Source organism: Lepidochelys kempii, chromosome 24 (genome assembly GCF_965140285.1).
Source record: "Lepidochelys kempii isolate rLepKem1 chromosome 24, rLepKem1.hap1, whole genome shotgun sequence".
Taxonomy (NCBI): Eukaryota; Metazoa; Chordata; order Testudines; family Cheloniidae; genus Lepidochelys; species Lepidochelys kempii.
In genome coordinates this window covers 16,968,339-16,994,832 of record NC_136403.1, presented here as the reverse complement: position 1 = coordinate 16,994,832, position 26,494 = coordinate 16,968,339, and the positions used below count along the sequence as shown (strand labels likewise).

At 58.7% G+C, this 26,494-nt stretch overlaps 1 protein-coding gene across 3 annotated transcripts; it reads left to right on the top strand.

The window, feature by feature from the left end:
- Positions 1–4,600: 4,600 nt before the first annotated feature.
- LOC140902723 (sialic acid-binding Ig-like lectin 14) lies at positions 4,601–16,229 on the top strand. Of its 3 annotated transcripts, XM_073323100.1 has the most exons (12): positions 4,601–4,744; positions 8,437–8,598; positions 8,943–9,347; positions 9,483–9,803; positions 11,186–11,239; positions 12,211–12,474; positions 12,706–12,771; positions 12,901–13,167; positions 13,657–13,962; positions 14,099–14,192; positions 14,429–14,552; positions 15,249–16,229. In XM_073323100.1, exons 2-12 carry the CDS (start codon positions 8,463–8,465, stop codon positions 15,438–15,440), a joined length of 2,229 nt encoding a protein of 742 aa, XP_073179201.1. In that variant the 5' UTR covers positions 4,601–4,744; positions 8,437–8,462; the 3' UTR covers positions 15,441–16,229. The 3 variants fall into 3 exon arrangements, with proteins under 3 accessions (XP_073179201.1, XP_073179203.1, XP_073179202.1); XM_073323102.1 differs by lacking the exon at positions 9,483–9,803; XM_073323101.1 differs by lacking the exon at positions 14,099–14,192 and having other exon boundaries at positions 15,249–15,405.
- Positions 16,230–26,494: the final 10,265 nt, after the last annotated feature.

Sequence of the window (26,494 nt, the reverse complement as noted above, 5' to 3'; positions counted from 1 at the left end):
GCCGTGCGCGCAACGAATTTCTTCTGTGCGAAGCGTTGTGCTTCTGTGCACCTTTCCGTGCGCGCGGTGATTCGCCGTGTACGCGGGGCTTAGGGTTGGTGGGCGTGCGCACACGCCCACAGCTGAGGGGGAACAGTGCCCCCGACAGATGAAGCAGATCCTTACAGCCCCACATAATTCCCCTTTCCCCCCACATTCCTTTGATCTGTCCCCGCCTCAGGGTTAACTGTGTCTCCCCTCTTTGCCCCTACAATTGCCACAGTTTCTTCTGAGGGCCCTCCCCTGCCCTCAGGGCTGGCCTTACCATGAGGCAAACTGAGGCAGCTGCCTCAGGTGCCAGGCTGTGGGGCGGGGGCACTAGGACCCAGAGTGTAGAAAATTGTGTCTGCTGCTGGTGCATCTGGATTCTCTCTGCTGGAGATGCACAGAGATGGGGGAGCGCTGGGCTGGAGGGAGGAGGGCACAAGAGACAGAACAGGCAGGCCGGAGAAAAGGGGAGAGGGAATAACAGAAAGCAGCAGGGGAGAGAGAGAAGGAGCCTCTTATGGACCTCTCGAGCACCCCCCGGAGCCTGGACTGATTAACCCCAGCTTCTCAAGGAGCTTCCTGTTCCCTGCTGCTTCCCTGGACCCACTTGAGGAGAACAGGCCTTCAGCTGAAGTTGTAGGAGCCAGTTAGGCCCTTAAAAAGACTAACCAATTTATTTGAGCATAAGCTTACGTGATGCATCCGATGAAGTGAGCTGTAGCTCACAAAAGCTTATGCTCAAATAAATTGGTTAGTCTCTAAGGTGCCGCAAGTCCTCCTGTTCTTTCTGCGGATACAGACTAACACGGCTGCTCCTCTGAAACCTGTCATTAGGCCCTTAAGATGCTGATATCTTCCCTCACTCAGGCCCTGCTACCAGCCTGCTTAATTGCCCCCTTCAACTGAGTGTTGAGAGCCACTTTAGCTGGCCCAGAACAGCCGCCATGAGTGAAAGAAGAAAACACCCCTCTGGGGCAGCATTCAGAAAAAGAAAGCAAGCAAAGGAAGCTTTTCTATCGAAGCAGGAAGCAGCTCTCCTGAGAGACATAGACACAAATGCTCACGGTGAGCCTTCCGGCCCCACAGAGGATGGGAGTGGTGAGGAGAGGCCTGATCTTCCAGTTAAGTCAGAGTGCTGGTGACCTGGCAGCTACTGCAGCATCCATATCTCCATCTCCAATGGATGTAACCACGCACAGTCCTGAAGAAAAGTGTAGATCAGAGAAGAGTGGGGTGGAGACGCAAGAAAGAGCTGCTGCTGAGTTTAGTTCCTTGAGTCTAGAGGATCCAGGACTGTGGACCCACTTGAGCAGTAGCCTGAGGGACTTCCTTGTACTGCACGGGCCACAGCAAGTGAAAAACGTCATGTTCCCCAAAGACAATGGAAATAGAAGTTTCCATCCAACACATTACTGGCGTGAAATCCCCAATGGTGACAAAGTGGAGAGGCCATGGCTTATGTACTCAAAACCCCAGAATGCTCCATACTGTTTTTGTTGCCAACTCTTCCAGTCTAATGTTCCAGCCACACTGGGTTCTACAGGAACAAAGGACTGGAAAAATCAGGCTAGAAATCTGGCATGCCATGAGAAGGCAGCAAATCACCAGAGAGCATTCCATAGGTGGAAAGAGCTCGAGATGAGAGTAAGGATAAAGGCCACCAGAGATGATCAGCATCAAGAGAAGACGGCATCAGAGTCTCTTTACTGGCAAAATGTTCTGAAAAGGCTCATGGCCATGGTGAGAATGCTCGCGACCCAAACCCTAGCCCTGCGTGGCACTGCAGATCAGCTGCGTGTGCCAAACAATGGAAACTTCCTTAAAATTGTGGGGCTGATAGCTGAGTTTGATGCTGTTCTCCAGGAGCATCTAAGAAGAGTCACCACCCAAGAAATGTACACACACCACTACCTTGGGAAAACAATTCCAAATGAGATCATCCAGTTACTGGCAACAGAAGTCAAACAGAAGATTGTGGCAGCTCTGAAGTCAGCAAGATATTCCTCTGTTATTGTGGACTGCACACCTGACATCAGCCATACGGAACAAATGACTTTAATGGTGGGTTTTGTAACAACCACAGAACCTAGTGACAAAGTCCCTGCAATGGTGACTGTCAGAGAGCATAAAGCCTGTCAGACACCAAATTGGGAAGATAGATGATGCCATAGTTGCCATTATGGAGGATAAGGCTATGACAGGAACTGTTCGTGGGAGAACAGTGGCAGAGGGAAATGGAATCACCAGAAACGTACATAACTTCACATTTCGGTGTGGCTTACAGTTGTGGCCTGACCTACTGTTTGAAATAAATATTGTAAGCAAGAGACTGCAAGGTGCTGACCTTGATATATCTGGAGCAATGGAACAACTGGACAAAGCAAAGTTTTTTGATTACGAGGCACGGGATAATCCCATAAGGGACCCAAACGGCAATTCAAAGTTGAATTCTTTAACCAGGTGCTAGATTGTGCAATCCAGTCAGCTGAAGAACGTTTCATGGAGCTCAAGGAACACAGCAGTATATTTGGGATGTTGTAGGATATTCCAAAATTTGGGTCCCAGGCGAACAGGGCACCTGGGCCCCCTCTTTTCTGTCCTTTGTTCCCACTGACCAGAACCGGCTGGTCAGGTCACTGGGGCTCTCTCTCCTCTGGCCTTTATCCTCCCACTGGCCAAGACCGGCCGGCTCCCAAGATGGGTTGGGCCTCCAGATCACTGGTTGCTAACGTCCATAATATCCAGGCCATTGTCCGGGGTCACGGCTGCCAGGTGACATCACACCTGGCCCTCTGGAACCACAATCCCTTTCTCCCACCACCTCATTACACACACAGCACACGGGGAAACTGAGGCACACAAAGTATTCATGGAAAACACAAACGAAATCCCCCACTGCATAAGAGATGGTTTTTAAAATAAAAGTTTTGCGCAAATGTTCCCTTTCCTAAAAACTAATCACAGGATTTTTTGGTTTTTAGAAAGGTTTCACAGAGATCTTGGCTATTTAAAACTAATGATTCCTGGGGTAAAAATTCACTGGCTAGGTATTTTTCACAAAAAATATCCCACATTTTTCAATCCCCCTAACACACACACACACACACAGAGAGATACACCCATCCCATGTTTTGAAATATCTTCAGGACACAGAAAAAAACATACATTTGAATTATTTAGATAGATAGATACCAACTGGTAATTAACCCTTTGCCTCCAATATCAGTAAAAGAACAGACCCCAGCCACCATGATCTCCATGTTATCAGCTATGTCAAGTTTCGATTTCGACCTGGCGTATTCGAGGTTTCCCAGAGAATTTCTTTTTTTCCTGCCTCTGAACCTGGTAATTCCCAAGACCCAGGAAAAGCACACGCATCAAATATTGAGCTCAATGCAATGAACAACGATCCCTTGCCCAGCACTGAGATGCGGCCACCTCTGGGGCAGGGTGTGGGGGCTGTTTATACAAGGATCCCTTGGCCAGCGCTGAGATGCAGCCACCTCTGGGATCGGGTGTGGGGACTGTTTATACAGGGCCCCTCAGCCAGCGCTGAGATGTGGCCACCTCTGGGGTGGGGGCTGTTTATATAAAGATCCCTTGCCCGGCTGGCGCTGAGATGCAGCCACCTCCAGGTGGGGCATCTATTTAACAGCAACCGAGGGAAACCTCCCAGGCAGCTAATTAAAAAAAGTCGGAAACCAAATGGGGATTAACCAGAGGCAGAATGTAACCCACCAAACTAGGTCCAATGGATCTCACTCAGCCCAGAACTGGGGCCGACCGGCCGGAGGTGGAGCAAACTCACCGACTGGAAACTTCCTGTTGTGCAAGATCCGCTCAGCGACCAGCTTCCCAGCACAGCCGCCGGTGCCCACACGCAGGGGGGCAGAGCTGACGTGCCACTGGCCTGGGGCAGAGCAGACCAAGGTCTGGCTGGGGTGGGAGACTCGCGAGGGCCTGGCCGTTGGGGCTGGTCCCAATGCCCCTAGTGGGTGCTGTGTTTCTTTTAGTTATAGGTTTCCCCCAAACCCTTGTGTATCTCAACACCAGGCAAGGAGTCCTTGTGTAAACAGCCCCCGAGCCCCACCCCAGAGGCAGCCACATCTCAGCGCTGGGGAGAGGTCCCTGTGTAAACAGCCCCCAGGCCAGATTCAGCTGCATCTCACCTCTTAAGTCGAAGGACGGAGTCTGTGGCGGGCCGTGGAATCCAGCTGCCTCTCCTGATCCAGCCGATGACCCGGGTCCCATCACAAGAGAATCCCCAGACTCAGTGATCCGGGACCTGGGAGGCGTTTGAGGAACCAAGAGACAGAAAACAAACATCTGTGCTCAATGAGGGGGGGGATCCAATCTGCTGGCGTCTCCCCTGCTGAGAGACCCTAGAGAGGAAGGACCCCCGGGTCCCATTGTCACCTCCCACCCCCAGCCAGTGCCCCTTGATGGTACTGAGATTTCCAATCACTGGAACTGGCTTGTGCAAGACGTTCTAGGGCCAGATTCACACACTGACTTCCCCTTCCTGTCTTGAAATCTCACATCTTGCCCCATCCCTCACTCTGACACTCGCACCCGCTCCCTGCCAGGCAGGTCTCCACACGCACCCGGCTCTTTCCATTGTAGTCGGGATTGGCTAGCCGTCCTAACTGGGCATCTGCAGTTCCAGTGCGCTGTTCCCAGCCGCCCCACCCCAGAGGCGGACGCATCTCAGCTCCAGGTGAGTGATTAGTGTCTGCAGCGTGTTCAGTAGGATAAGAGGTGTGAGCTGCTAGCGTTCAAATATTATTGTGGGACTGGAAACAGCAGTAATAAAGGGATAGGGCTGGGATGGGGGGCAGGTAACCAGGACTCCTGGGTTCTATCCCTGGCTCTGGGAGGGGAGTGGGGTCTAATGCTCAGAGGAGGGGGTGCTGGGAGCCAGGACTCCCGGGTTCCATCCACGGCTCTGGGAGGAGAGTGGGATGTAGAGGAGCTCAGAGCCGGACTCCTGGGTTCTATTTCCAACCCCACAAGCAATATGCAGCCTGCCCCTGTTGCAGGGAAGCCGCGGGCAGCCCCAGTGAGAGGGAGGGGAAGTTGGCAGGATGCTGGTGCTGGGGTTTCTGAGAGAGCAGCTCCCCTGCTTCCTCATCCGCACCCACTTCTGCTTTCATATTCCTGTGCATGCCGCTTCCCCAGGCTCTGAGTCACAAACCCTGGGGAACCCGGGCTGCAGGGTGGGAGAGCCAGGCCTGGGCCCCCCTCCGCAGGCCTAGGGGTGAGTGGAACTAGGGTGGGGGAGGGAGCTGGATGCTCTGTGAAGACTAGGGTGCCCCTCAATCTCGACCCGCAGCCCCTTCTTATCCCAGCCCCGGGCTCCCTGCCCCCACAGCTCTGCCAGTGCCCCTCAAGCCCGAGCAGGCTCCTGCCCCAGAGAAGGGGATGGTGGCTGGATCTCTTGGGGACAGCCCCTGCCTGCCCCTCCAGCCCTGAGCAACAGGGCCCATCCCACCCTGCTCTGGCAGAGGATGGTTCATGGGCCATGGGGGAATCCAGGCTGAGACCCGCCCAGCTCACTGCACCAGTGACCGGCCCCAAAGCTGCAGACCTCCCGCTTTGCGCAGAAGGGGAACCTCCCTCTGATTGGCTGCCCTGCCCACTTGCCCCGCCTCCTGAAGAAGGGCAGCCAATCAGAGCTGCTACAGGAGGGAGACAGCTCCTCCCTCAGGAGCTGAGAGGAGTTTTTAGGTGGGGAGGCAAAGGGGGAAGTGGACTGTACCATTTTCATGGGGGTGCGAGGGGCCATTGCCCCGTACCATTTGCACAGAAAGGGAAGGGGGAGGAGGAGAGTGGCTTATACCATTTTAAAAGGAAAGGAGGGGTGAGGGGGAGCGGCCCAAAACACATTAACAGGTGAGGAGGGGGGAAGGGGTGAGTGGCCAATACCATTTTCACAGGTGAGTAGTGGGAGGGCGGGAGTGGCCCAAACTATTCCCACAAGAGTGTGGTGGGGTGGGGGGAGGGGCCCCTCCCATTCTCCGAAGAGTGGGGGAGGAGAGTCCCAGCTGCAGGAGGAGCAGCGGGGGAGACAGCTGTGGGGCACGGGGGGCAGCATTAGTGCCCCGCCCTGGCTGCAGAGGGGGGAGCCGTCAGCTCTCTGCACTCTCCCCCCACCCTCCGGGGATGCTTTACGCGCATCCAGGCCATCTGGCTCCACGGGGTCCCTGCAAAAGCAAGCCATTCACCGTGCGGGGGTGACACCAGCACTGTGGTGGGGGGAAGAGCCAACGGGCTACAGAAAAGAGGGTGTGCAAAGAGAAAGCACAAATCTGTGGATTTTGAAAGCCAGTCTCAGGGTTCTTAGAAAAAATCTCAATTTTTAGCCAATTGCAGGAATTGTAAAGCAAACCTCTGGATTTATTAGCGAATTTCGGGGAGGGGGGTTGTCATGACATTCATATTAAATCTCGGGATTTATTAGCGAATCCTAGAATCACAGACCCACAGCGTAAGAAGGGACTGCAGGGGTCACCTAGTCCAAGATGCAGGATTTGTTGGGTCTAACCCATCCCAGACAGATGCTGTCCAGCCTCCTCCCGAAACCCTTCAGTGAAGGAGCTTCCACGACCTCCTTGGGTGTCTGGTCCATTGTCTGACTACTCTCACAGCTGGGGAGTTTTCCCTGAGATTTAATAAAAATCAACTCTGCAGTAGTTTGAACCTGTTGCTCCTTGTCCTGTCCTCTGGGGCCAGAGAAAACAACTTTTCTCCAGCTTCTTTCTGGCAGCCTTTCCAGTATTTGAAAACCACGATCATGTCCCCCTCCCCCAATCTCTTTTCCAAACTAACCGCACCCAGTTCCTTCAGGCTGTGCCCCTCGGGCTCGCGTTCCATCCCTTTGATCATCTTTCTCCCTCACCTCTGGATCCTTTCCAGTTTCTCTGCATCCTTTCTACACATTGGTGACCGAAACTGGACACAGTCCTCCAGCTGAGGCCTAGCCAGCGCTGAGTAGAGTGGGACTGGCACCTCCCGGGACTGGCATGCTCTGCCTCTGGTAATGCGACCCAAAAATGCATTTTTTTTGCAACAGCATCACATTGCTGACTCCTGTCGAGGTTGTGATCCACCCCAACTCCCAGCTCCTTCTCAGTGGTGCTGCTGCCCGGCCAGTTCTTCTCCATCCTATATTTGTGCAGTTGTTTTTTTTTCCCCCAAGGGGAGCAACTTCCATTTGTCCGTGACGAATTTCATTGTCTCGTCTACAGCCCAGTTCTCCAATTTATCAGAATTTTAGCTCCATCCTCCAAAGCGTTGGCAACTCCCCCCAGCTTTGTGTCATCTGCAGATGTGATCAGTCTGCTCCCTAGTCTGACATCCAGGTCGTTGATAAAGATGTTAAACAACACAGGAACCAGAACAGATCCCTCTGGAGCCCCACATGGGACCTCCCTCCAATCCCATGTCTTTACTCCTTGTTTGTGGTTTTTTAACCAGTTACGTATCCACTTAATGGTAGTTCCACCGAGCCCACATTTCTCCATAAGAACGGCAGTACAGAAGCTGATTTAAATGATAGCTCAAATAACAGTTAGTTGTTCTGCAGTTTCACATTTGAGTTCCTTCAGAAGTCTTCTCCAGCTTACTTATGAGAATGCCACATGCGACGGTGTCAAAAGCCTTGATGAAGTCCAGGGGTATTATATCCACCACTTTCCCCCGGCCACCAACCAGTTACCTTGTGAAAGAAGGAAATCAAGCTCGTTTGGCAGGATTCGTTCTTGGCAAATCCATGCTGGTGAACACCCCTTCGTCCTCACAAATTGAAGGTTTTATACATTGCTCTAATAGCGTTCCAGGTGTCAGGGTCAGGCTGACTGGTCTATAATTCCCCGGCTCCTCCTTTTCCCCCTTTTAAAGATGGCCACCCCGTTAGCCCTTTTCCCATCTTCTGTGACCTCTCCTGGCATCCATGCGTCCTGCCCCACTGATTTGAATTCATTCAAATTGGTCGGAACATCTCTGACGGGTTCTTTCCTTCTCCTGATCTGACGCCCTTCCCCTTTGCCGTCCGTGGTAACTTCGCTGGCCGCCCGCTCGTGTGTTGGTGTTTGTGGGAAGATGGAAGCAGAGCAGGCTCTGAGCAGCGCTGCCTTCCCACCATCTTCTCTCACCAGCTCGGGATTTTCTGGCTGATCTCATGATTCTTAGTGAAAAAATCTCAGGTTTTGTCACCAAACTAAGGATTTTTTTAACCCACGATCTCTCGGGACCATCTGCTGATTTGGGGGGGTCACTGCACTGCCAGCAGCCCCAGATCAGCCCCCTGCAGAGCCCAGCAGCACTGATGGTCCCCCAGGCAGATCTGTCCCCCCACAACAGCCTCTGCTCTCACACTTCCCACCCCCCCACCCCGCCGTCTGTCTCTAGGTCTGTCCCAGCTGGACGCCCCAGCCATGGGCAGAGCCCTGCTTCCACAGCAGGATGCCGGAGAATGGGAGCTCCCGGCTCAGGGCCCGCCCTGGAGAGAAGGGAGTCCTGCCCTCCATATGGCCACGCTGAGGGTCCTGATCCTCGCCCTGCTCTGGAGGGGTAAGTAAGCAGCCCCTGCAGCCCCAGTGCAGGGGGAAGGGCAGAACCCGCGCTACGCAGGGCCAGGTCTGTCCCAGGCCACGGAAGGGAGACTGGCCAGAGGGGGAGGGGAGCCCGATGCCCTCGTGCGGTGCAAGGGGGCACCGAGCGACAGGGAGCGGGCAGGGGGCTCGACGTAGGGAGGGATGGAAACTAAATGGAGTGAGGTTTGGTTGAGGACCCAGGGCTGGGCTCACAGGGGGCTGCAGGTCGGGAGTGAGGGCACCGGCAGAGGTGTCGGGGGAGCTCAGGGTTGGTCTCTGCTCTCTGTGGCTCCCACTTCGATCCCTCTCCGTCCCCTGCAGGGTCCCTGTCCCTGGAGTCTGGTTATTCCCTGGGGCTGCCGCAGTCGGTGTCGGTGCAGACGGGTCTCTGCGTTCTCGTCCCCTGCACCTTCGCGTACCCAGCCTGGTACGACACCGACAATCCCCAGGACTGGCTCTACGGATACTGGTACAAGGAGCCCGCAACTGCGGGCCAGGATCCGCCCGTGGCCAGCACTCACCCCAGCCAGTGGGTGTCGCAGGAGACCCAGGGCCGGTTCCGGCTGGCGGGGGATCTGGCACGTGGCGACTGCTCCCTGCAAATCAATGACGCCCAACGGACGGATGCAGGGAGATATTTCCTTAGGGTTGAGAAAGGAAACTTTAAATACAGTTACGTCTCCAATGACAATCGCGCTCACCCTACGCTCGCGATCTCTGTTCCAGGTAAGAGCAGCCTCAATCACCGCTCCTCACCCCCCCTGAGCCAGTCCCTGCCTTCGAGCCGGATCGTGGCCAGAGCCCCTGGGGGGAAAGGCCCCGTGTCCCCCAGTGATTCTCTCCCCTCTCCCCATGTCTCAGGGCTGACGGAAGAGCCAGAGATCCAGATCTCGCCGGCGTGGGGGCTGCCAGGGACGCTGCTGGCCGGGGAGCCGGTGACTGTGACCTGCACGGCCCCCGGGCGCTGCTCCGGTTCCCCTCCCCGAATCACCTGGACGGGGCCGTTCAGCGACACAGCCCGGGACGTCTCAGCCCTGCTGGCGAACGACACCTGGGCCCGCAGCTCCGCGCTGCGCTTCACACCCGCCCCGGGGGACCACGGCAAAGAGCTCGTCTGCAGAATTACCTACCGCCCACCACGGGGACCTTCCACCCGCAGAACCGTCCGGCTACACGTCGGCTGTGAGTGACCCCCCCAGCCCCTCCATGCCGGGCCCCAGCCCCCCCTGCTGGGATCCACACCCCCCTGGGCTCCCCAGCCCTGCCCTACAGCCCCTCCCCCAACTCAGCCCTGTCCTGGGATCCCCACCCCCCACCATGCACCTTCAGCCAATTCTACTCCAGACCCCTTCTCCCCCACACCATGCAGCCCCTTCTCTCTTGGGATTTTCACTCCTTCCTGCCACGTTGGCTATGGCTTCCTCCTCCCATCCACATGCCCCGTCCTCAGGCCCTTCTCCTCTGGGATCCTCTCTACCCCCGACCTGCCCTGCCCCCAGAATCCTCCTGTGCTGGGATCCACCCACTATTCCAGTCCCCCCTTGCTGGGATTCCCCCCCTCACACCAGACACCCCAACTCCCCCCGAGATCCTCCCGCGCTGTCCCACCGCCTCTCCTCCACCCCGTCCCCTTTCTGCCGGGATCGGTGGATGCTCTCTGTGGGGCAGAGTGTTAACGGGACCCAGTCGCTGTCCGGCACTAAACACGCTCCAGGGTCCGTGCCCAGAGACCTCGGCCCGCCCTACCCGAGGGCAAACCCCCATTAACTGGCCCGTGACCCCCGCGCTGCAGATCCAGGCCAGAGGGCAAATCAGCAGCCGCCTTTGGGAGGTGAAGGACCAAATCGGGCTTCACTGTAAGGACGGCCCTTGTTCCCATCAGCCGGAGGGAGATTTAGAAGGAAACTCGCCCCCCGCCCTGCCCCGTGTCTGAGCCCAGGCCCCAGCCCGACCCCGAACGTCTACACAGGCCTCGGAGGAATCGTCCGTGCTGCAATCACAGACCCGCAGCCCGAGCCCCGCGAGCCCGACCCAACGGACCCAGGCTCTGGGCCTCGGCGCCGCGGGGCTTTGAGGGCAGCGTGGACGGACCCTGCCAGGCCTGGCCAGAGGGCACCAGCATCCGGCTCCTCCGGGTGTTGCTTTCAAAATACCCAGGCCTGGCCGGGGGCCAAAGGAGAAGGCTGGGGAGAGACGAACCCAGCGGAGAAGGCAAAGGACCCACAAGGGGGGTCTCCAACCCTTTAGCTCTCACCTTGCACGGGGGAAGGGCCCAGGACATCAGGTGCCAGGAAACAGGGTGTCGGCCATTCTCTGTGTCCAGACCCCTGCACACTCCTGCCCTCTAGGGCTCTGCAATGATCATACACCCTTATCCCACCCCCTAGATACTTAAGAACTGCCTAGGGGAAACTGAGGCACCCCCACACTATTCAGGGGAAACATTAAGAACAGTCCCACTTCGTCACATGAGGGTCCCTGTCTAAGCTCAGTGATCACTAGCGCCCCCGCCCACCCGGTGATATCCAGCCCCCCTGATCCTCCCTCTCTGGTTTGTGTTACAGACTTGCCCGGCCCCCCCAACATCACCGGGACCCTGACCAGGAACGGACGCCCCGGTGAGAGGCTGCGCTGCGAGCCCCGGGAATCAGCGATCGCCTCCGAGTCACACTCTGCCCGCGGTCCGGAGAGCCCGAGGAACCGCGGGGCTGTGGGGGACAGTGGTCGGGGGAGCAGGCCTGGTTCCCTCTCTCTAGAGCCCGGGGTGGCATTAAGGGGGCGCTCGGCAGTGGGCAGGAGATGGGTTAGGGACCGATCGCTGCGACGGAGACCTGCTGCCATGGCAAGGCACCGAGATTGTGCGCCCACCCCAGAGGGGCCAGGTCTCAGCGCCGGGTGAGGGGTCCCTGCATAACCAGCCCCCCACCCCACCCCAGTAGTGACTCTGCGTCTTGGCTCCTTGGTGGGTGTCACGGGGTCCCCGGGCGATGCTCTGGACCTGCTCCCCATGAAGCCAGGCAGGACTCTGGGGAAGTCTCCTCTCTGGGAGCAGCCTGTCTGCAGGACACACAGCTCACCCGGCTCCACCTTCCTGGGTCTGACCTCGGAGCATTCAGCCTCCTCTGCCCCTCCGTGCCCTTCCCACAGCGAGTCCGCTCAGGCGGGGCTCCTGCGGAAGCCAGAGGGTCCTGCTCCTCAACTCCTCAGTCAGATGTCCTCAGTCAACAGGGTGTCGGCCAGTCTCTGTGTCCAGACCCCTGCACACACCTGCCCTCTAGGGCTCTGCAATGATCATACACCCTTATCCCTCCACCTAGATACTTAAGAACTACATAGAATCATAGAATATCACGGTTGGAAGGGACCTCAGGAGGTCATCTAGACCAACCCCCTGCTCAAAGCAGGACCAATCCCCAATTTTTGCCCCAGATCCCTAAATGGCCCCCTCAAGGATTGAACTCACAACCCTGGGTACATAGGGGAAACTAAGGCACCCCCATAATATTCAGAGGAAACATTAAGAACAGTCCCACTTTGTCACAGTGGGGAATCTCTGGGGGGACCAAACCCGCCTGCTCCTCTCTTCCAGTGCCAGATGCCTGGGGAGCTGAGGGCGACGTCGTGTCTCTGGAGACCCAGGAGGGCGACTCCCTGAGCCTAGGCTGTGAGGCTGGGGGCAGACCCGAGGCCACCCTGAGCTGGGCCAAGGGGAACGAGTCCCTGAGCCCCGGCCAGGGAGGGGCCGGGCGCCTGGAGCTGCCGAATCTCAGCAGAGGGGACGCTGGGGAGTATCGGTGCTGGGCGAAGAATCCCTTTGGGTCGGCCAGCCGGGCCCTGTGTGTGCACGTGCGGTGTAAGGCATTTGGGGGTGCTGGGTGAGACAGAGGGGCCCCAGTGGGGGGTGCTGGGCTGCAGGGGGTGGCGGTGGTCAGGAGGGGGGGCTGTGCTGCAGGGGGTGGGTGGGGGATCCATGGGGGGCGCGGGGCTGCAGGTGGGCAGGTGGGCAGTGGGGGGTGCTGGGCAGCGGAGCAGGGGGTCCGTGGGGGGCGCTCTCCAATCTAATATGTTGCCGTGGGTATTTCAGCTCTAGAGAGGACTCTGCAAATCACCGTCTCCAGAGCCAACAGGAGCGACCCCCAGCTGTTCCAAGGTATCGCTAGGGGGCAGGGCAAGGGGCATGCGGCCTTCCCCCTCTAGGGGGCGCTGGCCCCAATCCGGCCCCCAGGCAGGGCCTGGCTGGCTCAGGGTGCGAGTGGCTCTGTGTTATTCCTGTTCCCAGATCCCGGCACCCCGGTGGGGAACGGCTCACAACTCACAGCCCGGGAGGGCGACTCCCTGCGGTTCCTCTGCTCCGTCGCCAGCAACCCCCCGGCTGTGCTGGGCTGGGTGAGGGGGGGCCGAGCCGTCGAGGGCGCCCGCCCCACGGGGGAGAATCAGCTGCAGCTGGAACTGCCCAACGTGACGGCGGAGGACGGGGGGCTGTACGGGTGCTGGGCCCGGAACGAGGAGAGCTCTGCCCAGGGGACATTCCAGCTGCTCGTCGAGTGTGAGTGGGGTTCAGCCCTGGGACGCTGACACTGGAGAGTAGCAGTGTTAATCCGTGGGACTCCTCGCCACTGAGTTCTAGCTGGTGTCGCAGGGTGCCTGGCCCCTTTAACCGGAGACAGAGCCAACCTCCCCTGTGCCATAGTTAATTAGCTGCTGCAAGAGCAGCCCCAAGCGGGGCAGCTGAGGCTTGAACCGACTCCTGGGCCGTCTCCAAGGGCCGTGAGCACCCAGGCTGAGGTTGGAGAAGCAGGTGGGTTGGTGTGAAGCGCAGCTGGCTGAGGATGGAACCAGATCAGTTCCCAGGAGCCAGCTGAAAAGACGTCCCAGGGCAGAAGAACCCACGGGACTCCCTGGTACTGGATATTAGAAGGTTAACCTATGGGACTCCCTGCCCCTGGGTATTAGTAGGGTTAATCCAGAGGACTCCCTGCCACTGGGTTTCTCTCTCTGACTATTAATTTCTCCCTTTATCTCCTGCTTTCCCCAGACAGCCCCCGGCCGGGGACCGGGCTGAACACGTCCTGCCAGCGCCAGGGGCCCGGCGTCAGCTGCAGCTGCTCCCTGCGCTCCCACCCCCCACCCCGGCTTCAGTGGCAGGTGGACGGGGAGCCCCTGGCTGGGAACGGCTCGCGGGGGGCCCTGCAGGTCAGCTCATGGGCCCAGGGGGACGAGGCCGTCAGCACCCTGAGCTGGACGGGGAGCGGGGACAGGGGCCCCCGGATCTTCTGCCTCGGCTCCAACCCCCACGGGACCTACGCCGCCCTGCACTTTGAACTCAGCCCCCCGCAGAGAGGTGAGACACTCGGACTCCTGGGTTCTGTCCCCCGCCCTGGAAGAAGGGTGTGGTCGGGGAGTTGGAGGCAGGGGAGTTGGCAGCCAGGACTCCTGGGTTCTCTCCCAGCCGTGCCCCGTGCTGTGTGTTGTTGCAGGTGCGGAGAAGCCTGGCAACCTGCTGGGCATCGGGGTGGCCTGTGGGCTGGGGGTCGCCATCGGCATCTTCCTTCTCGGGCTCTGTGTGATCAAGTGAGTCTGACGCCTCCTGACCTGACCCCCAGCTGCCCTGCCCTGAGATCCCCTGCCATATTCCCAGGGCTATTCCAGCCCCCCTGTGAGATCCCTGCCACCCCGTCTCCCTGGCCTATCCCAGTCCCCTGCGCTCTAGCCTCCCATAATGGTGTCCCCCTTTTCTCCCTCCCCATGGGGCTATTATACACCCCTGCCCTGGTCTCATGAGTCCGTCCTAATCTGTCTCCCCACAGGCTGCGGGGCCAGCGGCTGGTGGCCCCCAACGCCGAGGCCGGGGAGGCAGCTAATGGGAGCCTGGCCAAGCACAAGGCAGATGATGCCAGCCGGATCTATGGTAACGTCACCACCATCCCCATGGTATGTATCTGGGAGGAGCGGGGGACCAAGCCCACCCGCCCTTCCCTCCCCACCCCGTCTCTGCCCCCCTCCAGTTCTTCTCCTCCCTCCCACCCCCTGCATGAATGCAGGACTATAAGCCAGGCTTTTACCAGGGCACCCAACGCCCCATGCGTGCCCAGGGCAAGTAACGCACCCCTGCCACTAGCTTGGGCCCCCCGACAGTGCCTGCAGGGTGTTCTGTGTGTGTTGCAGCTTTCAGAAAATGCAATGAACCCATCAGTATGGGCTGGGCAACCACAAGACGCCTGGGATCAAATCACGCATGCACAAGGTCTAAAATGCACACCACCCCAACCTCTGGCTTATGCGTGGCTGGTGCAGGCAATGCAATGAGTGCGTTCATTTAACCGGCGCTGCTGGTAAAATGCAACTCCCCCCCCCCCCCCCGCGCCCCGTGCGTCTTGCCAATGCGTGGCCTGTGGGGGTCAGGCAGGGGAGGCATTAACTGAGCTGGTGCCGGCATGGGATCGGCTCACGCATGCAGCGCGTGTGAAACGCACCCAATCCCCCCCGCCTCTGGCTAGTGCACGCCCGATGCAGGAAATGCATTTGCATGGAGGGTGGGGGAAACCAGGCCGGGGGCAGCCCATGCAATCAGCTCAGCAGGGTGGATGCAAGCCTCTGCCTGGTGTCTCTGCCTTGCTTCTCACCCAGGATCACAACACTCCAGCCGCCGGCCGGACCAAAGGCGTCCAGGACTCGGCTGCAGCAGCTCAGGGCCCGCTAGGCCCCGGGGAGCCGGAGGAGCTGCACTACGCCTCCATCGACTTCTCCAAGCTGCAGCGCAAAGGGGGGGAGCCTCCGGAAGCCCCCGCCACGGAATATTCCGAGATCCGATTGAAATAGCCCCCTCGCCCCATGGGCCCAGGCTGGGCGTCTCCGGCCTGTCCAGTGCGGGGGCAGTCACAACAAGGAGGGAAGGGGGGAAGGGGTCAGCCCAGGGCTGGACCCTGGACATGGGAAACCTGTGTCCAAATCCCTGCTCCTCCTGCTCCCTGCTCCGGACTCAGAGTGGAGTCAACTAGGCCTTCGAGATGCTGGAGCGCTGCATTGTGGGGAGGTATCCCAGAGTCCTCTGCAGCCGGGTCCCAAAGCCTGCCCCCTCCCAAACCCCACTGCCCCAGAGTGAAAGAGAGCCTCTCACCTCACAGCCATAGAGCATCTCTCTTCTACCCTGCCTGAGCCCCCACCAACTCGTTTCACAGATGGAGAGCATTTTCCATCTCAGGGGCAGCAGCTGGCAAGAGTGGAGGGACGGGCTTGTGTCTAAGGTGCTGGCCTGGTACTTAGGCTTCCTGGGTTCTCGTCCCTGCTCCACTGAAAATGCTGTGGGTGAGGTTGGGCCAGTTGCTGCATCTGTCTGGCCTCAGTTTCCTCACTTTGAAAATTGGGATAATAATGGTGTCCTGGGCTAGTTATGTTCTAAACCCCTCGGGGCAGGGACTGTGTGTCTGGGCAGCCCCTGGCACAATGGGCCCTGATCTCTGTCTAGGTCAATCAGTGCCATGTGATTATAAATTCTTAATAACGATGCTCTATTCAAGGTAACATGTTCACTCCAAAGCCAAAAGCATCTGACTGTAAAATTCACGCTTTACAAGCTGTTCCTTGAAATAGATTTTCATGTGTCTTTTTTGTCCCTGCTACTTTTTTAACAAAGGGCCAATAACAACTATGACTTATTTGTGTGCAGTGAAGAATCAGTTTTCACTTCTGCCTTTCCCCTGGGAAGGCCCCGATCGCAGTTGGTTTCTGGGCAGGTGTCAAGGTTCCTTCCCCTCTCTGAACTCTAGGGTACAGATGTGGGGACCTGCATGAAAAACTCCTAAGCTTATTTTTACCAGCTCAGGTTAAAATTTCCCCAAGGTACAAACTATTTTACCTTTTGCCCTTGGACTTTCGCTGCCACCACCAAACGTCTAACAGGGATATAATTGGGAAAGAGCCCATTTGGAAATGTCTTTCCCCGCAAAATCCTCCCAAATCTTACACCCCCTTTCTTGGGGAAGGTTTGATAAAAATCCTCACCAATTTGCATAGGTGAACACAGACCAAACCCTTGGATCTTAAGAACAATGAAAAACAATCAGGTTCTTAAAAAGAATTTTAATAGAAGAAAAAGTAAAAAGAATTACCTCTGTAAAATCAGGATGGTAAATACCTTACAGGGTAATCAGATTCAAAACAGAGAGAACCCCTCTAGGCAAAACCTTAAATTACAAAAAGACACAAAAACAGGAATATCCATTCCATTCAGCACAGCTTATTTTATCAGCTATTTAAAGGAATCAGAATCGAACGCGTCTCGAGCTAGATTACTTACTAAGTTCTCAGACTCCATTCCTGTTCTTTCCCCGGCAAAAGCATCCCACAGACCGAGAGAGAGAGGCTTTGTTTCTCCCCCCTCCAGCTTTGAAAGTATCTTGTCTCCTCATTGGTCATTGTGGTCAGGGGCCAGCGAAGTTACCTTTAGCTTCTTAACCCTTTACAGGTGAAAGGGTTTTTCCTCTGGCCAGGAGGGATTTTAAAGGTGTTTACCCTTCCCTTTATGTTTATGACAGCAGGGCTGGGCATAACACAGCCCTGATCTCAGCTAGGACAGGGACTAGCTCTCGCTGTATGTGTGGGCAGTGCCTGGCACACGGGGCCCTGATCTCAGTTGGGCAGGGCCCGTCTCTCGCTGTGTCTGGACAGCACCCAGCTGTCACGGACTCCCAGGGCTCACTCTCGCTCGGCTCTATATGGCCCTTGGGAGTGACCCTTTTTCGGCATGACAGCCTCCTGGGAAGGTTCACTCTCTCTCCGGGGCTAGGCCCTCTGGCCCCAGCACCTCCTGGGACCACACCTCTGAGCTGGCCGGTCTCTGCCTTGGGCCCCCTCAGGGAGTCCCCTCACTCTGCACCCCAGGGTCCTCCACCCCCAGAGGGAGCAACGCCCCCCCCCGATCGCTACCCTGTGTGACGAAGCGGGACTGTTCTTAATGTTTCCTCTGAATATTGTGGGGGTGCCTCAGTTTCCCCTATGCAGTTCTTAAGTATCTAGGTGGTGGGATAAGGGTGTATGATTGTCGCAGAGCCCTAGAGGGCAGGTGTGTACAGGGGTCTGGACACAGACAATGGCCGACACCCTCTTTCCTGGCAACTGATGGCCTGGCCCTTCCCCCCTGCAAGATGAGAGCTAAAGGGTTGGAGAAAAAAGGAATCAGGTGACCTCCTGGCCCGGGAAAGGGACAAAGCCCAAAGGAAGAGGGGCTGGAGGGGGTTTCAGTTTGGGGCTGGCTGGAGACATGGAGTGAAGGGCAGACGGGGTTGTCTGGCTCACTGCCCCCCAAAATGGACCTGGCTGAGGGGTCCTGTTCTCTGCACCTACAAGCTCTGTTTTAGACCATGTTCCTGTCATCTAATAAACTTTCTGTTTTACTGGCTGGCTGAGAGTCACATCTCACTGCGAAGTTGGGGTTCAGGACCCTCTGGCTTCCCCAGGACCCCGCCTGGGTGGACTCGCTGTGGGAAGCGCACAGAGGGGCAGAGGATGCTGAATGCTCCGAGGTCAGACCCAGAAAGGTGAAAGCTGTGTGAGTTGTGTGCCCTGGAGACAGGCTGCTCACAGAAAGGAGACAACTGGTGGGAGCGGTGGGATGTTCTGCACCCCGTGGGTGGCGCTTCCTGCAGTAAGTGACTGGGGAGCAGTAAAACGAAGGGGGACTGACGAGGACCAGGCGTGCTGAAGGCTCAGAGAGGAGTGATTTCGGGGGGCGGTTAACCCCTGGGGGTGTGTGACCAGCGAGAAGGACTGTGCAGTAATGGGGTCTCCCTGGGGACTGTGGTGAGCAGTTTCAGGGGCAGAGGAACCTGCGGCTTGGCCCTGGGAGAGAGAAGGACTTTTGCAGTAACAGGGTCCCCTGGGGATTGCAGCGAGCGGTCCCAGAGGGGAGGAGTCTGCCGCTCGACCCTGGCAAAGAGGGGGTGACCTCGAGAAGGGCTGGCACGCTAGGGGTTCTCCCTGGAAACCGTGGGGAGCTGAGAGCACACAGGCCTGTGAGTCCACAACAGCTTGGGAAGAGCAGAGTGATGGCCTGTCACCGTCTCCCGAAGAAGGACATTGTAACCCTGTGCAGAAAGAGAGGGTTGCGCATTGGGAAGTTCACCAAGGCACAGTTCATCGTGCAGCTGGAGGAGGATGACGGCTCTAAGGAACAGATTCCTGACCCCAAATGGGGCTACAGCAGGATCTGGGAGCAGCTGGAGTGGGAGCCAGGCACCCCCAAGACTCCTGTCCCCGACCAGACGGGGGTCTTCACGATCGGGTTCCCCATCGGGGGATCGGAGATGGACGGGATTGGAGCTGAGTCCAAGAGAGCAAGAGGACTGTGAGAGACAGCGAGAGCCCGAGAAAGCTGCAGAAGCAGCAGCATGAACTGGCGATGGGGGAGCGGAGAGGCCTAGGGGACCTCCCAGGGGTGAGTGGGGATAGACCTTGGGGGGCCAGTTCTGCAGGGAACCTCGAGACTAAATTGCTGCCCCTGGTTAAGGAGTGGGGGGATGTGGATGCCACCTCACTGCCTTTGAGCAGGCTGGTGATTTGAACCAGGGGGACCCTGCGGAAGAGCCCCGGTGTCTAGCTCCCTTGCTGGGTCCCAAGACCATAGACTCTGTCAGCCAGATGGGTGGGGAGGTGGACAGGCTCCCACTCCTGACCCCAACCTATCTGTCTGTGTGGAGTTCCCTGGGGCCAGGCCCCTCGGACCCCCAGTGGGAGCGGAAGGGGATGGTCAATGGGGAGACATTCCGGGGGTGGCGAGACCCTGGGACAGAGAGGACTGTTGTCAGGCCCTGGGTGGTGCAGCCTGAGATGCTGAGGGAAGTGTGAGCTGAGTGAGGGTCCCAGGGACGAAGCCCCTCGCCCTGCCTATGGCCCAGATCCCTGTGCAGACACAGGAGGGGTGGGGCTGGCTGGTCGTTGGGGTTCTCCAGGATATCAGCTGCAAAACCCTGTTGGGGAGTGAATGTGTCTCTTTGGGACAGGATCCAGGCCCTGCTCCTGTAATGGCCAAGGGTTTGAATTTGAATCCAGGAAACCTGTAGCAAGAAGGAAAAGATTCCTGAGCTTGTATGTGGCAAAGGGAAGGAGAAGGCTTCTGACCTTTTCTCTAGGAAGTCTGTAAGTTTGCCTGAAAGGGGATTGTGGAGGAATCCGCCTGATGGGCCAGAGGTAATTCTGGATGTAAGGGAGACCCAGAAAGAGTCTGTTGTTGCTCAGGAAAGTGTTCCTCTAGAGCAAGCCCTCGGTGAAGAGGGTAAGGGCAGAATTTCTGTGAGGGGTGAATTGTTGCCTAGAAAAGCCCTCGGGAAAGGAATCCTCATGGAGTCTTTGCAAGCAGTTTACTGAAGGGTGTGAAAGTGATTTAATCAAGAAAGTTCTATTTCCTAACAGCCAGAAATTTTCTGTTGTGAATGGATCCACTGACTTTCCTGTTGAAAGATCCAGTGTGAAGAGCTTTGAGAAAGTCTCAGATGGAGTGAAAGCGGTTAAGAAAGTTAAACAGTCCTATAACCAAGTGGCTGTGTTTGGCCAGCTTGTTGGGGAGACAAGATTGTGGAGAAAGGGATGTCTCCATGCTGATTCTGTAAGTGAACAGTATGTGGCCCAGGTCAAGATGGGGACTCTTAACCAAGAGAGCCCTAATTGCAGCCCTCCAGACTGGAGAGCTGGGAGAAGACCCGATCCCAGTTTGACCCCTGGGGCTTTTGGGGTGGCCAAAGGGCATGGGCCGCATAAACCTTCCCACATGCGGCGTGCGAGTGCTATCGACCACCCCCGACCTAAGGGAGGGCGTGAAACTGGAAGGGCCTGGTGTAACTCCTACCAAGAAACGGGAGAGATGCTGGGGCATCCATGGGAACATTGATGGCTTCGAACTTCCCCAGGTCACCAGCTAATGTGACCCCACTCAGTTCGGCCTTGAAGGGGGGAGAGATGTGACGAAGCAGGACTGTTCTTAATGTTTCCTCTGAATAGTGTGGGGGTGCCTCAGTTTCCCCTATGCAGTTCTTAAGTATCTAGGGGGTGGGATAAGGGTGTATGATCCTTGCAGAGCCCTAGAGGGCAGGTGTGTGCAGGGGTCTGGACACAGAGAATGGCCGACACCCTGTTTCCTGGCCACTGATGGCCTGGGCCCTTCCCCCCACCCTGCAAGGTGAGAACTAAAGGGTTGGAGAACAAAGGAATCCGGTGACCTCCTGGCCCGGAAAGGGACAAAGCCCAGAGGAGGGGGGGCTGGAGGGAGTTTCAGTTTGGGGCTGGCTGGGACATGGAGTGAAGTGCAGACGTGGTTGTCTGGCTCACTGCCCCCCAAAATGGACCCAGCTGAGGGGTCCTGTTCTCTGCACCTACAAGCTCTGTTTTAGACCATGTTCCTGTCGTCTAATAAACCTCTGTTTTCCTGGCTGGCTGAGAGTCACGTCTGACTGCGGAGTTGGGGGGCAGGACGCTCTGGCCCCCCCAGGAGCCCCGCCCGGGCGGACTGGCTGTGGGAAGCGCAGGGAGGGGCAGAGGAGGCTGAATGCTCCGAGATCAGACCCAGGAAGGGGGAGCCGGGGGAGCTGTGTGTCCTGCAGACAGGCTGCTCCCCGAGAGGAGACTCCCCAGAGTCCTGCCTGGCTTCCTGGGGAGCCGTCCAGAGCATCGCCCGGGGACTCCGTGACACCTGTGTCTCGCCATCAGCCCCCGCAGGGAGCCCCCTCGCTCTGCACCCCGGGGGCCTCCCCACTCAGAGGCAGTTACGCCCCCGCCCTGATCTCTACCCCGCAGTGACTGCCAGCGTAACACAGAAGGGTTTATTGAACGTCTGAACCCAGCCCAGGCCGTTCTCAGGGCCCTCGGGCCTGGCCAGGCTCAGCACACTCCAGGTGGGCCTGTCCCTGTCCAGGGAGCTCAACCCCTCTATGTCCCCAGGCCAGAAGCGACCTCCCTCCAGCTGAGCCCCCTACATCCCCTCCCCCACCAGCGCCTCCTCCACCCTTTGTCTTTCTTCCTGGTCAAAAAGGTCACCTGGGCCCCCTCTCTTCCATCCCTTGTTCCCCGAATGGCCAGAACCAGCTGCCTTCCGGGGCCCGCTCTCCTCCGTCCTTTGTCCTCCCACGGGCCACAACCGGCTGGCTCCCAACATGGGCTGGGCCTCCCGGTCACTGGTTGCGAAGTTCCACAGTGTCCAGGCTGGTGTCCGGGGTCCAGGCTGCCAGGCGAGGTCACACCTGGCCCTCTGCAACCACAATCCCACTCTCCCCCCACCTCGTTACACACACAGCACACAGGGAAACTGAGGCACCCGCAGGATTCATGCAAAACAGTAATGGAATCTCCCACTTTCTCCCTTCTCTTCCCCCTTCGAGTCTGGACTGAGCGGGGTCATTTCAGCCAGGGACCCGGGGAATTTCAGGTACCCCTCTCCGGGACAAAGCCTAGGCTAGAACATTTGCACCCCCATCCCAAGGCCCACCTCCACCTCGTAATCCTGGAGGCTCAGACTCCATCTCACAAGCTGGGCATTAGTCCCTTTCATTTGGTGCAGCCCGTCGGGGCGAGTGGTCGGTGTACACAGTCAAGCGCTGCCCAAATACTTACGGCTGCAGGTTTCAAAGGGTCCCCCCCACAGCCGCATACTTCCGCTCCCTGGCAGCAGCTTCCTGCCCAGGTACACGACGGGGTGTCTCTGCCCCTTTGCATCGGCCTGCATCAGCCACCTGCCCAGCCCTGTGTCTGAGGGGTCTGTGAGCACCAGAAAGGGTTGGCCCAAGTCCTCCTTCCACGCACAGAGAACCCCCCAGCACGGCTCGGTCCAGATCACTGTGTCCGGCTCGCCCTTCGTACACAGCTCCATGATGGGAGCTGCGAGGGAGATGACGGGGGGACACAAACCTCCGCCAGTGCCCTGCGGTCCCCATCACGGCCTGGGCCTGTTTCTTGGTCTGGGGAACGGGCCAATCTCCGATCGCCTCCACCAAGGCCGGCTGGGGCTTTAGGCAACCGCTTCCCACCTTGTGGCCCAGGTACGACACCTCTGCCATCCCCACCTGTCCCTTTCCAGCTTTGACCGTCAGTCCTGCCTCCCGGAGACAGCCCAGCCCCCTCGCCCCCTGGGACACAGCCTCCCGCCCCAGGTCTGGCTGAAGACACAGATACCAGCAATAAAAAGAACAGGAGGACTTGTGGCACCTTCGAGACTAACACATGGATTTGAGCATGAGCTTTCGTGAGCTACAGCCTACTTCATCGGATGCATGCCGTGGAAAATACAGCGGGGAGATTTTATATACACAGAGAACATGGAACAATGGGTCTTACCATTCATCAATGCCCCCCAGGGCAAAGTCGTCCACCCCCCACAGTAACTGACCCACCGGTGCTGGAAGGTGGCCGGCGCCCCCTAGAGGCTGAAAGGCAGGACCAGGAACTCACAGAGCCCCACAGGGGTGATGGGAGCAGATTTCAACCTGGCATCTGGGTCCAAAGGCACCAGCCAGTAGCCCCTGGTGAGATCCGCAGTAGTAAGGTACCGGGCACCCCCCAAGTGGTCTAGGGTCTCCTCAGGCCGAGGCATGGGGCAGGTATTTGACAAGTCGATGGCGCTGAGCTTCTGACAGTCCGCACAGAATCATAGAATACCAGGGTTGGAAGGGACCTCAGGAGGTCATCTAGTCCAACCCCCTGCTCAAAACAGGACCAATCCCCAATTTTTGCCCCAGATCCCAAATGGTCCCCTTAAGGATTGAACTCACAACCCTGGGTTTATCAGGCCAATGCTCAAACCACTGAGCTATCCCTCCCCCCCCTCGTATCGATCCGTCTTTCTTGGGGACCAAGCCCACGGGAGACGCCGAGGGCTGGTGGTCGGCTGGCTCACCCCTAGTGCCAGCATGTCTCTGAGCTCCCTCTCCAGGGCCTGGGCTGTTTTCCCCGTGTCTGTGAACGGGGAACAGCTTATGGGCGGGTTATTTTCCATCCCCCCTTCCACCGTGGACAGCTCGGTTAGTCAGCCCAGGCCGGCTGGAGAACAGCTTCTAGTGAGGACGAAGGCCCTCTGATCTCTGCCTGCCGGGAAGGGGTTGGCTGGTCAGAGAGGGGGACTGATTCCAGCGAGGGGCTGGCCCCGGTCTCTGGGGAGAGACCCACCAGGGATTTTCCCCCTCTCCTCCCCCTGCCCACAAACGTGGCTGCACCAATGTCTCCAGGCCTGCCAACAGCAGGGGGCAAAGGGGACAATTGCCTAGGGGCCCGGGTGATTTAAAAGGGAGCCCCAGACCCTTTTAAATCTCCCGGGTGGTCTGGAGGGCTCCCAGGGGCATGAGACTGCACCAGGCTCCGCGCTTTGGGGTGCCTCGTGGCAGTCCCGGAAGTGACAGATTCGTCACTTCCACCTGGAATTTCTTTCGTGGCCTGAATGTCTCCCTGTCACCGTCCGGCTCCGTCATGTGGACATGGCCCCTCGCTGGCTGTGAGCCCCACTGGGCAGCTCCGGCACATTCAGCTGGTTGATGACTTCACGCGGCCCATCCCAGGCTCACTCCATCTGCCCCCACCCCCCCGTCCCCCCTCACTCGCTCATTTTCACTGGACTGGCTCAGGGGGTTGGGGTGCGGAAGGGGGTGAGGGCTCCGGGTGCGGGTGCAGACTTTGGGGTGGGGCTATAAATGAGGGGTTCAGGTGCGGGAGGGGGCTCCGGGCTGAGACAGTGGGCTGGGCTGCGGGAGTGGGTGAGGGCTCTGGTTGGGGGTGCAGTCTTTGGGCTCAGACCAGGATTGAGGGGTTTTGGGTGCAGGAGGGGGCTCCAGACTGGGGGGTAGAGCCGAGGGGTTCGGAGTATGGGAGGGGGCTCTTGGCTAAGGCGGGGGTTGTGGTGTGGGAGGGGGTGCAGACTCTGAGCTGGGGGTGCAGCTTTCAAGGTCTGACCAGAAATGAGGGGTTCAGGGTGCAGGAGGGGCTCTGGAGTGGGGCATGGGGTTGGGGTGCAGGGTGGCTGAGGGATCCGGCTGGGGGTGCAGACTCTGGGTGGGATGTGGGATGAGAGGATTGGGGTGTAGGAAGGTGCTCTGGGTTGGAACTGAGGGGTTCGGAGGGCAGTAGGGGGATCGGGGCTGGGGAAGGGGGTTGGGGCACACCAGGGGGTGAGGAGTGCTGGCTCCGGCCCACACTTACCTCAAGCAGCTCCTGGAAGCAGCGGCATGTCCCCCCTATGGCTCCTATGTGGCCAAAGGGGAGCTGCGGAGCCGGCGCTTGGGGCAGGGGCAGCATGCAGAGCCTCCTGGCTGACCCTACACATAGGAGCCGGAGGGGGACATGCCCCTGTTTCCGGGAGCCACAAGTGGTCAGGACAAGTAGGGAGCCTGCCTTAGCCCCCTGCGCAGCTGACAGACTGTTAACGGCCCGCTCAGTGGTGCTGACTGGAGCCGCCAGGGTCCCTCTTTGACGGGGCGTTCAGGTCGAAAACCGGACACCTGGCAACCCTGCTCCTGATCCCCAGCAGCCGTCCTGCCCTGCCGGTTCTGCCCACGCTCAGCTGGGGTCCCAGCCCCTCTGGGCTCCCGTCTGTCTGCGCTGTCCCCGTGAGGGCAGGCAGCGAGCCCGCGGCTTTGCTCTCAGCACCAGAGCCAGCGTGAGCCACCTCCCCCATGTGGGAGCCTCCCCCCTCACCCCGCTCAGCTCAAGGGGTCTGGCTACAGACAGGCAGGGACCCCGAGCTGAGCGGCTCTTCCCTCCTGCTTCCTGTGTCTGCCCAGGGATCTGAGCCGTGCGCAGGGGAATGGCCCCAGTTCGGGGGCCTTCCCCCCAGTCACGCAGCCCCTCAGCATCTGGGGGGGTCGCCCCACCCCGACAAGAGTCTGTCGCTCCCAGAATCTCTCCACCACCCGAATGTCTCCCCACTGACCACCCCCGTCCGCTCCCACTGGGGGTCAGCGGGGCCTGAGCCCAGGGGTAGAAGCAGACATAGCGGCTGGGCTCGGAGGGGACCCGTCTGCACCCTCCCTCCCCTGGCCAGCTCTGCCCCAGGGGCTGGTGGGTGGCTGCTTCCTCCCCCGGGCTAGTCACAGCTCGCTCTGTGAGCCTGTTTCCCGCTGTCTCCCCTCCGCCACGTTAACCCTTTGAGGTTCTCCTGGGCCAAGATTTCCTGTGTCCCTGGGCCCTGCACCCCGGCCCTCTGTGCCTGCAGTGACCACATCTCCGGGCTCTCGCCCCCTGGAGACGTCCTGCCCCCTCGGCCTCTCCGACACCTCCGGGTTTCCCTGAGCCCGACCCCTGCGATGCCTCGGTGGGTTCCAGCTCCTTCGCTGTGCACCCCAATTCCAGACCACCGGGGCAGGGAACCCCGGCTGACCCGGACTCCCAGGCCGGGGATCTCTCGGCTCCGTACTGCCCCTGCAGGGTGGCAGCCCGTCTCGGGGGTGCACTCCCCATGCGGGGTTACGCCTTGGCCCCGCCGCCTCCTAGGACCCCACCTCTGAGCCTTTTGCAGCCTGGGTCTGCCGTGGGCCCCCTCAGGGAGTCCCCTCGCTCTGCGCCCACCCCCAGAGGGAGCAGCGCCCCCCGATCTCTGCCCCTCAGTGACTCTCCGCCAGCGTAACACAGAAAGTTTATCAAACGTCTGAACCCACCACAGGCAGTTCTCAGGGCCCTCGGGCCTGGCCAGTCTCAGCCCCTCCTCCATCCTTTGTCTTCGGTCCCAGGTAAACAGGTCACCTGGGCCCCCTCTCTTCCCCCCTTCGTCCTCCCACTTGCCAGAACCATCTGGCTCCCGAGATGGGCTTGTCCACTGGTTGCTAACGTCCATAATGTCCCGGCCATTGTCCAGGGTCCCGGCTGCCAGGTGACATCACACCTGGCCCTCTGCAACCGCAATCCCCTTC

Coding starts and splice junctions, on each gene's coding strand:
- LOC140902723 (XM_073323100.1), top strand. CDS start 8,463: ATGGGCAGAGCCCTGCTTCCACAGCAGGATGCCGGAGAATGGGAGCTC. Junction 11,240..12,210: donor GACCAGGAACGGACGCCCCG/GTGAGAGGCTGC, acceptor CCTCTCTTCCAG/TGCCAGATGCCTGGGGAGCT. Junction 14,193..14,428: donor CTCGGGCTCTGTGTGATCAA/GTGAGTCTGACG, acceptor GTCTCCCCACAG/GCTGCGGGGCCAGCGGCTGG.